This window comes from Phycomyces blakesleeanus, assembly GCF_001638985.1.
Source record: "Phycomyces blakesleeanus NRRL 1555(-) unplaced genomic scaffold PHYBLscaffold_11, whole genome shotgun sequence".
NCBI lineage: Eukaryota > Fungi > Mucoromycota > Mucoromycetes > Mucorales > Phycomycetaceae > Phycomyces > Phycomyces blakesleeanus.
In genome coordinates this window covers 957,839-972,623 of record NW_017265144.1, presented here as the reverse complement: position 1 = coordinate 972,623, position 14,785 = coordinate 957,839, and the positions used below count along the sequence as shown (strand labels likewise).

The following is a 14,785-nucleotide window of genomic DNA, read 5'->3' as shown; positions in this document are numbered from 1 at the left end:
ATTTTTAATTTTTAAACAAATAGTTTATTTATTTTTATTAATATTATCATCTAAATAAAATAAATGAATACAAGAGCAAGAAATATTCTTTCTTGTATAAAATTCAAATAAAATAGCCAACTCCTTTATATTTCTATATTTTTTATTTTAGTATATATATATAAATAATATAATTTGAATTATTTACCCATTTAACTCAACTCAAATGCTAAATATAAATATTTTAAAATAATCATAACATAAACCATTTAATGAATTGGTGCTATTTCACACGAAAAGATCTACAAACAATTAAAATTTTAATGTCCTTTGTTGTGAACAGTTCATTGACCCATTCAGTTAAACAGCATGTTCTCCATGTCCTCTTAACTTTTAAAGAAATTCCGTTAATTCGCCACATGGAATTATATTAAACTATGCGGCACATTAAATCGCAGATGAACTTTACACGTTCTAAAGCTTTTTTATTATTACAATTCAATAGCGACTCTGACGTGTAAAAGGAGTAGAGATAGAAATATATGTTATACATGCATTTCATTTCATTCGATCTAATCTTTATTGTCGTTATTGCTATAATAATATATGCTTCGACTATATAAGATATTTAAAGCTCAAGAAAATCAAAGGCTTGAAAATAAAAATTACAGGAAAAAAATATGCATAGATGTAGATCTTGAATGTTAGTGGAGGAGTAAATTTCTAAGAATAAACTTGGCTGTCACAAGAACAAGTCCCGCAAGACGGAAAGAAACCGATAGAATAATTATAATAATCTTGTGAAAAACATTTGAAAAAAAAGTTCAGGAAAATCAGAGACTAATAAATCCTGGTAATTTATTATATTGAAAAACAAACACAATAGTCTTGCGACATTGGCTTTATAAAAAAAATAAAAAAGAGAGATGATAGATCGATAAAGGGAATAAAAGAAAATAGCAGAATGGCTTTAAAAATATACAGCCAAAGAAAGGGGGAAAAAAGGTGTATATAAAAAAAGAATTGCTACAAGCTAAAGAAATTATTCTTAATTTGTTATTATCTGTTGTTTCTTTCTACACGAATTAGATGAAATGGAGAGCCTTATAAAAAGATGATTTAGGAATCACCAAGAAAAAAAAAGTGGAACAATGCATGGCATTAGTCAATTCACTTTGACTCCTCAGCATGCTCAGCCTTGGACTCTTCAGCCTTGTCGGCATCTAATAGAAATAATTAGTTGTGAGTGGGATAGAATCGATTTAATTATTTATAATGTACGCACCCTCCTGCAAGTCTGAGGTCCACAGAGTAAGGTTGTCTCTCAAGAGCTGCATAATAAGAGTAGAGTCCTTGTAGGATTCTTCAGAAAGAGTATCGAGTTCAGCAATGGCATCATCGAATGCCTGCTTGGCCAAGTGGCAAGCACGGTCGGGGGAGTTGAGGATCTCGTAGTAGAATACAGAGAAGTTCAAGGCAAGACCAAGACGAATAGGATGGGTAGGTGCGAGTTCAGTTTGAGCAACATCAGTAGCACTCTTGTAAGCCTCGTGAGCCTGAGTAGCAGACTCTTTACGAGCATCACTTGTCAAGAACTCAGCAAGATAACGGTGGTAGTCACCCTTCCTAGAAATCATATCAAAATATTAAATCTTTATCATTCTATATATATAAATAAATCCTTCTAACTTACATCTTGTAGTAGAACACCTTGGACTCACCACCCTGAGCATTGGGGATGAGGTTATCAGTCAAGACGTTAAGGATATCATTGCACACATCCTGGAGCTCGGCCTCAATCTTCTGGCGATAAGCCTTGATCTTCTCAACCTGGGCAGAGTTACCCTTGGACTCCTCCTTCTGCTCGATAGAGGAAACGATTCTCCAGGAAGCACGGCGGGCACCAATGACATTCTTGTAGGCAACAGACAATAAGTTACGCTCTTCAACAGTCAGCTCAACGCCCATCTAAAAAAATCACAGTATGTATTGGTAAGTATGAATTCAACAACAACAATAATAATAATAATAGTAGTAGTAGTAATAATATTTGCGCAGCTAGTGAAAAAAAAACTAGAGCAAGTATTTTTATCCGAGATTCTTACCTTGGAAACATCCTTGGTGTACTGGACCATTTCTGATACAAGGAATGAGATTGCCGAACAGCATCACAAGTATCCCCAAATCACTTACCATCGTAACGCTCGGCTTGCTCAGCGAGCTTGGCCATGTAGACATTGTTTTCGCGTTCCTGATGTACAAAGGATTAGATGGGCCATTACAACTAATGTTTGTGGTGTCCATAAGAGGAACACGCAGCTAGCCTAAAAGGTTGCAGTGCAGTTTGAAGCAGCAGCAGCAAAAAAAAAAGGCGCGTGCTGAACGAACGTCCTCGACAAGAAAATAGGCATCTTCTTGTCTAATCTCGACCCAATAGACAGGATGTTGGTAAAGGTAAATTAAGACTTACAGTAGACATTGTAAAAAGTAAAGATAGAGAGTTTTTTGTGATGAGTTCTGGAGTGGTTGTCAAACAAGAGGTACGAAGAAAAACACAAGCCTAAAAGGGGCGAGGATGTTGACGTAACTGTTTTCGGAGTTATCCGAATCCCAGGTGACTCGATCCTGTGGATCCATCCAGCTTACTCGTTCTTCAACCGAGAATCCCATATTAGCATATCAGGTGACATGGCGTGGTCCACTTGAATCACTCGTATAGTTTATTGGTAACCATGGTTACCATTTCGGCCAAAACGCGTTGATTTGATTAGTCTTTTTTTTAGTAAGATTTCAAAGCAAGCCCTTAGTATTGGAGCTGTACTTTTTCAGCATTGAGAAGCCTAAAAAATGCCTTAATGATTACAGCCTCGACGTTCATATAAATATACACTAGCGATTAACACAAACAAATACTCCTCCTTAAGACTATCTTCCAGAATAAATATATTATGTACATAAAAGAATGCTAAAATGTAGTGCGAGTTGATACAAAATTTGAGTCGTGTAAGGATGATTTCCATTTTTATTCAATAATTTTCATCGATTTCCTTTCATTTATTTCTCATTATATGCGTTCAATCTAATGAATGAGTACAAAGCCGCCAAATAAAAGCTAGCAATAATACCAACGCTTTTAACGGTAAGACTTCTGGAAACGGGCACGGGCACCGGGACCACCGAACTTCTTGGGCTCGCAACGACGGGGATCGGCAACGAGGAGAGTACGGTCGTACTGGACAAGGATGTCCTTGATCTCCTTCTTGGAGGCCTCATCGACGTACTTCTGGTAGAAGGCAACGATGGCCTTGGCAAGAGCCTGACGGATGGCGTAGATCTGGGAGGTGTGACCACCACCGTTTACGCGAATGCGAATGTCAACGTTGGAGAAACGCTCCTCACCGAGCAGGAGGATGACCTCGTAGACCTTGAACTTAAGGATCTCGGGCTCGAGGAGAGCGAGGGGGGAACCGTTGACTCTAACGAGACCACGTCCACGCTTACAGTGGGCAACAGCAGTGGCGGTTTTCTGTCGTATAAAATTTTAAATGAGATTGTCATGTCTTTAATCCCATCTATTATTTTATTTTATTTTTTGTTCTCAACGCACCTTGCGGCCAAAAGTTTGAACAGCTTCCATGATGGCTATAAAATTATTGTCAGCTTTACTGATCTAAGATATGTCCATCCATCCATCCATTCATCCATCTTCGACATCCATCAATTTGTCCTGAAATTGCTTCACTACCTTTGATGCTCGGTGAAAAAAGGAAGGCTGTATCGATTGCAGACTTCCCCTTGCATTTTCCCGACGCTTGTCCATTGCCGGCAGGGAGAAGAGAGGCACCTATTTTTTTTAATAACCGCTCTCCAGCACGAGTCACGACCATTCTCCTCCTTTCCCCTATTGCCTTAACTTTTTTTTTTAAAAAAAAAAAACTTCTTTTTTTCTGTATGCTTTTCAAGGTGGCTATTAATAGAGGACACAGTCTAATGCAAGTCGTATAAAAGAAATATTGGTTTAAATCATACAAAGATCCACTTTATCCTGCACACTGTCTTTGTCTAGTTTGTTTTTCAATGTAACAGAAAGTGAAGGCGATCATTATTGCTTATTTGTTAATCTCCCGCCACCAGACGTTGCACAATTAATGACCTTCATGGTCAAAGCAACATAGCTTCCTATCGAGACGAACATGTATTAGTTGTTTTTGGAGAATCAGGAGGTGTACTTAAATATTTTTTGACAATAAATATCAGTGCTTATTCTCCACCCACTCCCGAAAATTTATAGTATATTCAAATAAAATACCTGGATCTATTCAAGGTTGATTGTCTAGTAGCATGAATACCTTGTACAACTCAAAGAGACTTGTCTTTTATGATCAGTTGTTCTGTTAGAAATAGTTGAAACCAAAGTCCCTTGAAAATAGCAGCAAGATAAAGGACGATGCTTTTATTATAGTTTGTTTTATTTTATATTGTATTGTATTGTATTTTAATAATTATTTGAATTGGTCTTCATCATAACTAGATACAACTTATCAGTCTGGCTTTTTTTATTTCTTCTTACAAACATCGAGGGAGAGGAAGAAATAAGGCTTCACACGTCACCTCTTACAAACTCTATAAATACTGATACCTTGAACCTTTTGACTGCGCCGATTTGTTCCATTCAATGGTGAAATCACTTTATGACATTTGCATTCAATGTTTGGTAGACCATTCCCAGTTCATTACTGATCTTGAAGGAGTTGCCTACAATCCATACGTATCTGATCTAATGAACTCACTATTCTCGTCGAGAGGAAAACGGTTACGCTCAAATATTCTTGATGTCATTGGCGCTTCACAAGGCGAGGGTCTGCGGAAAGACAAAAAATACGGCACTATAGAACTTACAAAGCATGCATTTGCTTTTAACCAGACGAATGCTTTACACTATATTGCTAATTGGTTTCCTCGATTTGTCTGTCGCCTCAACCTCTCAAACACTGACATTGGAGATAAGGATATCTTGTTGATTGGTGGGCTCATAAATCTCTCAGTTCTTGACCTCAGTTGGACTTGTGTTGGTGACCAAGGGGTGGGGCACCTTTGTCGGATGACAGACGAGAGTAGATTGGATGGCAACCCTCGAATAAAGTTCCTAGAGATGCTCAGTTTAACCGGAAACCAAGCTGTGTCTGATGCTTCTCTCCTCAATCTCCAAAATATCAAAAGTTTGATTGGCCTGGATCTATCATTCACAGACGTTACAGATGTGGCAACTGTTGTGCTCTCTCGCATAGGATATAAGCTTGCAAATCCCGTATCTAATCCAGAAACGCCTTCAACTGAACCGATACCTATGATCGTGTGGGAAAGTTCTTTGTGGTGGAACAATACCAGTGTCGCGAACACGTACACCGATTTTCCTCTCCATAAAGATGTCATTGGACGTGACTCTGATGTGTCTGCTTATCTGTCCCGGAAACTAAAGAGCGTCAACCTCAATCTTGGGATCAGAGAATACACGAACTTCACCTCGGTAAAGCCAAAAAAATTAAACGGTAGCAGGATGGTGTATGTACGATCAAAAGAAAATATAGCTATACAAAATATAAGCGAACCTATCAAGAAACCATCTACTCCGCCTGTGAATACAACATCAGTTAAGACACAATGGACTTCATCGTCTTTTTTTGATATGATACAAAATGATCTTACTGCGCCAAATATCCTAGAATCTCCAGAAAATAACATTTTATCATAAAAATACAAATATATAATTATAGCAAAAGAAAGTAATGATGACAAGTATATCGTATCGTATTATTGCTTATATTTAATAGATGTCATTATAGTTTTGGTTGGTTTAAGATAAAATACACCAAGATATGATAATATATACAGACCCATATCAGTACTGAATAAAATTTTAAGATTCCGCCAAATCAAGGCATCACCATTACACTACCTTTTATTTATTTTTTCAAAGCTTTTCCTCATTCGAATCTCACCATGTCTCACCAAAACAAAAAGGAAACTCTTCCCAAACGAAAACAGCTTTCAGATTATCAAAGAGGACTGATAATTGGTGGTGCTATAGTAAATGGCACTGCTGCTGAAATTTCTGAGAAGAATGGTATACCTCTAGCAACGGTGTATTCCACAATCAATAGATGGAGAGATACTGGAACCGCATTTCCTGATAAGCGAAAAGGAACTTTGAAGATAATGGATGAGCGAGATGAGCGTCACTTGATTAATGAGATGAAGACGAATCGTGAGACAACACTTGGGGGTCTTACCACCTTCATGTCTGACACCCTAGGGCATCCCATCTCCAAGTCTACCATTCGTCGAACTATTCGTAGATCTGGATTGTCTTCTTGTAAAGTTGTATACAAGCCACTGCTACCAAAAGCACACAAGAAGAAGCGGTTGGCATTTGCTAATCATGCCAGAGAGACCAATCAGAGATGGGATCGCGTCATCTGGAGCGATGAGTCAAGGTTTATGCTTTTCAGCAGAGATGGCAATACTAGAGTATGGCGGTATCCTCAAGAAAAATACAGAGAAGAGTTCATTAGACCAAGACTGCAGTGTGGCGGAGGCTCCATTATGGTTTGGGGCTGTGTATGGGCAGGAGGAGTTGGCCCATTGAAAACCATAAAGAACACGCTTGACCAGTATGCATATATGGACTTAATGAAAAGGAAGCTTCTTCCATTTATGGAATCTCTTAGTGAGAACAATGATGGGGAGTTTATCTACCAAGAAGATAATGCTCCTTGTCATAACTCTAAGCTTGCAGAAGAGTGGAAGAAGCGTCAGAACTTCCCAGTGATGGTATGGCCGCCGAACAGTCCAGATCTCAGCCCCATAGAGAATTTATGGGCATATCTTACCAGAAAAGTGAATGCCAGAGTCCCCTCTCCAAAAAATCTTAATAAGCTGGAGAGGGCTATTCATATAGAATGGAAGAATATTCCGGCTGACGTTTGCAAGACACATTGCATGTCAATGCCTAATCGCTTACATGAGATGAAGAAGGCTCGTGGAGGGTCAACACATTATTAATTTTTTTAATAAATTTACTTTTTATTTTTTAAAGAGCCATATCTTAGTATATATATGTTTTCAAACATGGGGTGTTAAGTGAATATAGACAAACTAGTGTAAGAATGTTAAAGAAGTTGATGCCTTGATTTGGCGGAATCTTAAAATTTTATTCAGTACTGATATGGGTCTGTATATATATATATACATACATATATGAAAGCTACAAGATATAAATAAGAAAATAGTTGTTGTAGCATTATCTATAAATGAGGTACATTGCATGCCCGCATTGTCATATTCACAATCGCAAAAGTTCCTTCCCCGAGTACAAATCCACTCGCAACAATAACAATCAAAACCTTTCCTGCAACCCTTCTATGTCGATCCAACCAGGACAAGTTTTCATTGTCTTCTTTTACATTGTCCAATTTATCGCAGTAGACATTCCATAAATGGCTTACGCAGCCACCTATTACACGTGCAAGTGTAAAGCTAGGGGGGTTGTATATACCAATTGCAAACGCAATCCCTTGAGGAATGTACTTGTGCCATGTGCGATTAGCAGTAGTTTCTTTGATCAAGACAAACGCAGTAAAGCAGATTGCGAATCCAAATGCAAATTCGGAGACGTGGGGTGGTAAAGGATGACCATTCACCAGTCTTGACATATCCAACCATACTTGAGCAGTAGGGACAGGAAATTCAGGGCCTGGAATAGAATATACAGTGCGATAAAGAAGATATGCACCTATATTACCAAAGTCATAAATAAGTACTTGAGATTTACCAATACACAGCTTACCTGTAGCAACAAAAGCACTAAAGAAAGACCCAATCATTTGTCCATAAAACTGAGCCTTTGGAGATGCTCGCAAAAGATGCCCTGTCTTGAGATCTATTCAAATATATCAACAATTATTCTTAATAGTAAATTGATAGCCGTACCTTGCATTAAATCGCCTAAATATCCGTCGAATATACATTAACCACTTTGTGCGATATGATATACTGTAAGAGCACATATCAACTTACCTGCTTGCTGTGCACCTTTTTTTTAAAAAAAATATTAATAATAATATTATTATTAATATTGTATATTGAATACAGACCAATTTTTATTTTCATAATCTAATTTACCTGCTTCAGCAATGCCACCTGCAATCAAGTTGGCTGCAATACCCCCAGGAATTATTAAAGCAAAAATAACCTGACTAATCTTGCCGATTCCACTGACCTTATGCATAAACAAAGTATTAACAACATACTAAACTCTAATACCAATTATATAGCAGCAACAATAAAAGGGTAGTTACCGGGTTTAAGTCTGTCTCTCCCAGGGCACGTACACCAAGTACGCTTAGTATCATAGCAACAATTACTGATAATAGGGTCATACTGATGGGCAGAATATCTGGCCCAAATACAACTTTTACCAAAAGTACACACATAAATGTGGACAAAGTAAGGCCAATAATAGTCAGCGTAGTAGACACGCGTTGCTCCTCAGGCGCATCGTCCTCTTCTTCCTCGATCTTGTTTAAGTCGGCTTCCTCCCATTCTTCTTCAATATGCTCTTCTGCTGAAAGACATTGTTGTGTTTCAGACTGACTAACTCTATTGTATGCACTCTTTGGTGCCTGGTTAGGTCGCTTAGAGGCATTCTGACGTATGGCCTTAACTAGGGATCGTATGAACACAATTCCCAGCGACACAACAGAGTCGGCAATCATAACGCCCAATGACACCCACAATATCCACCCTTTTGAACCTGTCTTCCAGTCATTGACCGGGCCGGGCGCCCACCCTGCATAATAAGCCAAAGGCGATAATATTCCCCAGCCAATTATACAGCCGAGCAGCATTGACAAAGTGGTGGGTAAACCCTATTTATATGTTTGTTAGAAGCAAATACATCACATTACGCCCAAGATAATTTCTCACCATGATAATCCCTTGTCCGACATAGCTCAAACTAGGAGTAAAGTACCACTCCCAAGCAGCAAAATCAACAAAATTGAATGTGATCCAGTTAAATACTGGAAGAGCGCTGACAATAGGAAAGAAGTAGGTCAAGAGAGTATAGAGAGAGGATAAACCAAATGACATGACTAGTGCTCGGAGCTTAAGATTCCAACTGGTTTCAAAAGCCTCGCGTTGCACAGCAGTTTCTACTTCGGTAAGTGAAGTTGTCGAAGAAGCCGAAGAGTATGATGATGAACCAACAGGAGATAATAAAGGATTTTGCTCAGGATTACTGGGTCCAACATTCTCAGCCGATGTTCTCCTTCTTCTTCGCAACCGAGTATCTTTTGGTTTGGTAGGATCTTGCTTTTGGTGAAGAAGACTGATCATTTGAGCTGTTGCAGTTCCGGATGGAAATCGAAGCTTTTCTTTAATAATGGTTTGTTTACGTAATGGCACAGCAAAGAATACGCCAAAGAAAGCAACTCCAAGAGACCACAATATGAGCTGTAGCCCAGAAAGTCGGATGGGACCATCAGGATTATCTGCGGTTGTAAGCAATTCCAGTGCAGGAATAACTCCTACAAAGCCTATTTTTGCGGTGGAAAAGAAATCGGATCAAATTAAAGCAATAAGAAATAGTCTGTATTAGTAATCCCGCGACACATTTTTTTTTACTTCGTCGTCATAAAAGTATTTTGATATACCTGCAGCCAAAGGCATGGTGGCAGTAGCTACAGCAGTTGTCTGTAAAACAACATTCTCAATAGGGCCAAACCTTGTCCTGAGACGGTGCTGGAATGGTTTGAAGATAGCGTAACCAAGAAGAGATGACTGAAGCGACATCATGGAGATCCATCCTGTTTGAAGTCCAAAGTACATGTTCGAAAAACACATGAGACTACCAATAGCTAGTCCACATAAGACGGCTCGCCACTAAAAAAGCGATAATCCAAGTTTAGCAAGATAAGAGACCCACGACTGTTAGGTGTAAGAATACTTGCTGTAAAATGGGGTAGTTCTTCTTTGGAGGGTAGTGACCTATCTACAGGCATTGTATAGTAATGTTTTTGTGTTATTTTTCGGCCCTAATAGTACCAGCGACTTAATAGTAGCATAAAAGGTTATATACCGGCCATATCTACAGCTTCTACTTCTTGAGGCATTAGAACAAAGCGAAAGAGGAAAGAAGGTCGGGATCACAATCTCCGCTGGAAAGACTGCCCTTTAGTGGTGGCTTTGAATTCTAGTCAACAGACAGTTCCTCACTTCAACAAGGGCCATTCCTGACCAACACCATGTCGTTGCTTTTCACGGTACGCAAACGTTTCGCAGCCGGTCCTACACAACCACGAAAAATTTCTGATTTAGTTTCTATTATAGTACCGCATTGCTGCCCATGTGCCTCGTCTGGCCAGACCAGCCATGACAATTTCGCGCTCATTTGTGTAAATATTTCTTGTACCTCTGTTCTTATTGTGTTCCTAAACACACTGAATTTTTTAGGTCTACTACCAAAACCGATGAGACCGTAGTGGTTGCTCCTGGGGGCATTGAATTGCCCAAGCTTACAGAGAAGGAGACCTTTGACGAAGTATTTGAAGGTACGGTAGAACCGATTTTCCTTTTATATATAAAAAAACAAACAATGGTACATACTATCACAAATATTTATTCGATGACATTTTATTTAGCCCCTCCCCGTATTCCCGCCACTCACGGTATTCCCGTTTGTAACCTGCACTTGCGTGGCTATCTCCCACAGCAGTTGGACTTTTATGCAGACTTTGCTCGTCGTGCTGCTTTCCACCTCGGTATGCCATGCTCGGGTACTGTTCCTCTGCCTACTCAGACCTCCCGATGGACTGTGATCCGATCTCCTTTCGTACACAAGAAGTCCCAGGAGAATTTTGAGCGTAAGACACACAAGCGTCTCCTTCAAATCAAGGATGCCCATCCTGAGGCAGTTGATAGATGGTTGCGTTATTTGACCCGCAATGCACCTGCAGGTGTGGGTCTCCGTGCAACAACATGGGAATTTGAGTCGATTGGTGTTGGAAAGAAAATGTCATCAAAGGCATAAAATAATAATAATGATAGACGGTAGAATAAATAAATAGCATATATACAACACAAAATCCAAGTGATCAAAAGTGACGTGAGAAGCTTCGACTGCACGTGTGTCCAAAGTGTATGATAGTGTGTCCAAAGTGCCAAAATACCCTTCTTCTCTTCTTTACTCCCACACTCACATAAACTTTATTATGAGCACAAATTATTCTTCTGCATTCCCTCCTTTGAGGACCATGCCATGTCATCTCTCTCTAAAACACAAACTTCAGCAACGTTCACAGCAACCAGCTCTATATCTTTCCTTAGCTCCGCCGAAATACCCGTCATACCTTAACCACACTCTTTATGCCGACCTTGCACTCGAGCAGTATGATTATCTTCAAAACCCACAACGCAATCGTACAAACTCAATGTGGGAAACACTCGACTTGCGCCTTCCTTCTTGTTGGAACGATCGAGACAGATCGCGCAACATCAAAGTTGGTGCTAATGGTCTCGACCTAATATATACTGGTAGCATTTCTAATAGTTTTTTTTTGATGGTGCCTATATTTTGTTCGCGTGTATAAATTAGTCTGCTTATGTACCCATGTACCCATGTACCTTTAGGTCCAGGACTTCGTGAAATTGACGCGGCATCCGTGCGAGCAAATTTTCCTATTAGATCTCGCTGTGGGGTATATTATTATGAGCTCAAAGTCATCTCACGGGGGCACGACGGATTCATCGGAATTGGGTTTTGTGGTTTAAATAACCAGTTAGATAGACTACCAGGCTGGGATCCATATTCGTGGGGCTACCATGGTGATGACGGGCATTCTTTTGCTGGATCAGGTACAGGAAAGGTGTTCGGACCTTTCTTTACGACTGGGGATGTGATCGGGTGCGGCGTCAACTTCGCCGACCAGTCCGTCTTTTACACCAAAAATGGCGCCATGATTGGAACCGCGTTTCACTCGCTACGTCTTACACTAGATATCTATCCCTGTGTGGGATTAAGAACCAAGGGAGAGATAGTGACTGTGAACTTTGGAGAGAATGCCTTTGCATTTGACATTGTTCAGTATGTAAAAGCAAGTGCAATTTTTTACTTCTGACTTGTGAGAGGAGGACATGTTCTTTGCAGACAAACTTATGCATTCCGATGTTTCTTAGGACCAAAAGAAGAAGCTCCACAAAGACATCACGCATACTTTGTCACCAGGTCCCCCGTTGCATAACACAGCTGAATCTATCAAGGACATTGATACACCCACCAGTTCACTTCTCAATCATCTTGTCCTTTCCCATTTGGCACATCATGGCTATGGAAAGACGGTCAATGCTCTCCTAAAAAATGTCTCTTACACAGATTCTTCTCCACTCTCTCTCTCAACAGCTAGTCCAACGGATTCTACTTGGGGTGAAAAAGATGTGTTTGAACGCCAATGTACGTGATAGTTGATAGCTGACAGTTGAATAGCAGATACTAACATACAATGCAATATATATATATCTTCTGTTTATCAATTTAAGCTATTCGTTCTGCTATCATGGCAGGCGATATAGATCTGGCCATTCGTCTATTAGACACTCATTTTCCAGATCTATTTGTTGGTAACGAAAGAGGACGGACAGCCCTGTTCCAACTCAAGTGCCAAAAGTTTATCGAAATGATAGGCAAATATGCAGAGAAAGAATGTGCCCAGTACCGTAGAAAGGAAAGATGTCTTGATCTTACCGACAGTATTTTCTCGGATGATGATCATATGAGCTTGGGTAGTAATGGAAGCATTAGTGCTGAAGGGGAAAACGAAGCGAAATATAAACAGAGGACTACTGACCTTATATCAACATCGCCAATCAATTTAACAAAAGTATTCCCTGTTAACGCGCCGGGAAGGCGCTTAAGCTATGCTGCCATCACGGCATCTTCATATTCTGTATTACCACCGACAATTCCCACCCATTCCCGTTCAACACATCACACCTTATCTTCTCATAATTCTCTCGCCAATATTCCACCCAGGCGACGAAGCAGCTCAAGTTGCAGTGCTTTCAGCGCTTATAGTAGTGGAATAAAAAACCGCGACATTCTATTGGAAGAAGGAGAGAGTGCTCTTATTTCTCAGCCAACAGTCGATACAATGAAGCAGATAATGACATATGGTCAGCAGTTGCAAGAAGAATATCGTTCTGATGAAAGAACCAGTGTGAAAACAAGACTTGTGGTAAGAGATACAAGTCAACTTTTCTGTTGGATTATGAAAACTGATTTTTTTACTGGGCGTGGGAATACAACCAAACATACATTGTTTATTTCTGATTTCTCAGGAGATATTCTCTCTTTTGGCTTATCCTGATCCAACATCAAGCCCCGTTGGATACTTGCTTGACAATAGTGGTAGAAGCATTCTTGCGACTGAATTAAATACCGCTATTCTTCGTAAGAATTTTTTTTTGCATACAGCAAAATTAAGTATTTAACACACACCTATACTCGCTTGTTTCTAGTGTGTCAAAAACGTCCAGGAATTTCTCCTCTTGAACAAGTTTACAGACAAGCCTTGGTTACAAGTAAAGAGCTTGCAATACATGGTCATAGTAAAGCTGTTATGGTCAATGTTGAGGAATCAATGTGTAGACCCTCTCCCTCTATTCCTTGATTTTGATTCTCTTTTTTTTTCTTTTTTTTCCTTTTCTTGTTTTTTTTTAACGGTCGTCAGATGCTTTGCTTGCTATACTACAAGATGGCAAGTCTATTCTTATTTTATCGATATGCTACAGTAAATAAAGTTTTTTTTTTCCTTTTAAGAAAAAAATTGTATGTGTATGTGTTATTACAAAAGACCATCATCCGAGTCTTGTGGAGCTTCCAATCCCTCTGGCCAAGTGCCATCGTTCTTCCAACCCTGGACAATAATTTTAATCTAATAAACAAAATATTAGACCCATTCTTCCTTTCTTTATCTATCAATCTTACTTTTAATATACATATATACTCACAGCAAAACCAAGAGGTAGGGGTGTACTCAATTTCCGACGATCAACCACAAGTGCTCTGTATATTCCCAGCTGGTTACTTTGGCTCACAACGTCTAACCAAGCATCTCGCTGCTCTACAGAGATATTAGGTGGGAGATTTGTTGGGCGATCCGGGAGCTGATCAGGAACTCGGGTCCATTCAGCTCGTCGAACAAGCCAGGATTCTAATCCTGTAGTTGCTGTCGTGGTAGAGGAGGTAGAGGAGGTACTTCTGGATGTCGGGGCAGTCGATTGAGATGATGTTGTGTCTGTCATTGAGTACAGGATTAAGATGTAGATAGTAAAGAAGAGTAAAATGAAAACTAGGGTTATCTGTGTGACGGGGTTTTGTCAGAGAATCCCTATCATGCCAAACCAAGTCCAGAGCAGTAGAGCTACTCCTTTTCACGACGGACGTGATTTTTATTTCTAAGACAATTACACTGCTGTTCCGGTGCCGCCCTGGAAGCTATATTCCATTACTAACCAGACAAATTACCTAAGTGATATAAAGATACACTTAAGGATTCTTATAATAATAATAATAATAAAGTCAAATAATATATATGCATATTATAAAAGTACAATTCGTGAATTATTTAATAAAGAAATGCTTTTATCAATATATATAAGATACTAACTTTAATCTATAGTCGGCATAGTATTCAAGGTTACAAATAAATTATATACAATGAAACAATAGATAAAGAAAATAGTTAAATTT

At 39.3% G+C, this 14,785-nt stretch overlaps 7 protein-coding genes across 7 annotated transcripts; 3 read left to right on the top strand and 4 right to left on the bottom strand.

Moving 5' to 3' along the window:
* Positions 1 to 1,241: 1,241 nt before the first annotated feature.
* Positions 1,242 to 2,233, bottom strand: PHYBLDRAFT_112669 (hypothetical protein; the record flags this gene model as incomplete). Its single annotated transcript, XM_018428302.1, has 4 exons — positions 1,242 to 1,605; positions 1,673 to 1,947; positions 2,085 to 2,116; positions 2,173 to 2,233. Coding segments are annotated over 4 exons (732 nt in total), but the record flags the coding sequence as incomplete, so codon positions are not given.
* An 879-nt stretch (positions 2,234 to 3,112) lies between these two features.
* Positions 3,113 to 3,616, bottom strand: PHYBLDRAFT_168763 (hypothetical protein; the record flags this gene model as incomplete). Its single annotated transcript, XM_018435933.1, has 2 exons — positions 3,113 to 3,505; positions 3,587 to 3,616. 2 exons carry the CDS (start codon positions 3,614 to 3,616, stop codon positions 3,113 to 3,115), a joined length of 423 nt encoding a protein of 140 aa, XP_018291445.1.
* A 1,038-nt stretch (positions 3,617 to 4,654) lies between these two features.
* PHYBLDRAFT_168762 (hypothetical protein) lies at positions 4,655 to 5,731 on the top strand (the record flags this gene model as incomplete). Its single annotated transcript, XM_018435932.1, has 1 exon — positions 4,655 to 5,731. One exon carries the CDS (start codon positions 4,655 to 4,657, stop codon positions 5,729 to 5,731), a length of 1,077 nt encoding a protein of 358 aa, XP_018291444.1.
* Positions 5,732 to 7,159: 1,428 nt separating this feature from the next.
* PHYBLDRAFT_181527 (hypothetical protein) lies at positions 7,160 to 10,151 on the bottom strand (the record flags this gene model as incomplete). Its single annotated transcript, XM_018438484.1, has 10 exons — positions 7,160 to 7,771; positions 7,826 to 7,918; positions 7,969 to 7,983; positions 8,056 to 8,070; positions 8,161 to 8,257; positions 8,337 to 8,906; positions 8,965 to 9,575; positions 9,693 to 9,921; positions 9,986 to 10,026; positions 10,118 to 10,151. 10 exons carry the CDS (start codon positions 10,149 to 10,151, stop codon positions 7,284 to 7,286), a joined length of 2,193 nt encoding a protein of 730 aa, XP_018291443.1. The 3' UTR covers positions 7,160 to 7,283.
* A 142-nt stretch (positions 10,152 to 10,293) lies between these two features.
* On the top strand, positions 10,294 to 11,117 carry PHYBLDRAFT_125051 (hypothetical protein). Its single transcript, XM_018429025.1, has 4 exons — positions 10,294 to 10,301; positions 10,369 to 10,433; positions 10,492 to 10,589; positions 10,680 to 11,117. Exons 2-4 carry the CDS (start codon positions 10,411 to 10,413, stop codon positions 11,066 to 11,068), a joined length of 510 nt encoding a protein of 169 aa, XP_018291442.1. The 5' UTR covers positions 10,294 to 10,301; positions 10,369 to 10,410; the 3' UTR covers positions 11,069 to 11,117.
* Positions 11,118 to 11,249: 132 nt separating this feature from the next.
* Positions 11,250 to 13,703, top strand: PHYBLDRAFT_187090 (hypothetical protein; the record flags this gene model as incomplete). Its single annotated transcript, XM_018439328.1, has 6 exons — positions 11,250 to 11,571; positions 11,668 to 12,131; positions 12,214 to 12,487; positions 12,574 to 13,268; positions 13,372 to 13,483; positions 13,552 to 13,703. The coding sequence occupies 6 exons, from the start codon at positions 11,250 to 11,252 to the stop codon at positions 13,701 to 13,703; spliced, it is 2,019 nt and encodes a 672-aa protein (XP_018291441.1).
* Positions 13,704 to 14,337, bottom strand: PHYBLDRAFT_181524 (hypothetical protein; the record flags this gene model as incomplete). The annotated part of the gene is made up of 2 exons (XM_018438483.1): positions 13,704 to 13,967; positions 14,044 to 14,337. The coding sequence occupies 2 exons, from the start codon at positions 14,335 to 14,337 to the stop codon at positions 13,878 to 13,880; spliced, it is 384 nt and encodes a 127-aa protein (XP_018291440.1). The 3' UTR covers positions 13,704 to 13,877.
* Between the last annotated feature and the right edge of the window lie 448 nt (positions 14,338 to 14,785).

What these genes read in the sequence shown, in the direction of transcription:
- PHYBLDRAFT_125051 (XM_018429025.1), top strand. Translation starts at nt 10,411, where the DNA reads ATGACAATTTCGCGCTCATTTGT. An exon ending in ACAATTTCGCGCTCATTTGT is followed by an intron (nt 10,434 to 10,491) that starts GTAAATATTTCT and finishes TGAATTTTTTAG; the next exon opens with GTCTACTACCAAAACCGATG. An exon ending in CTTTGACGAAGTATTTGAAG is followed by an intron (nt 10,590 to 10,679) that starts GTACGGTAGAAC and finishes CATTTTATTTAG; the next exon opens with CCCCTCCCCGTATTCCCGCC.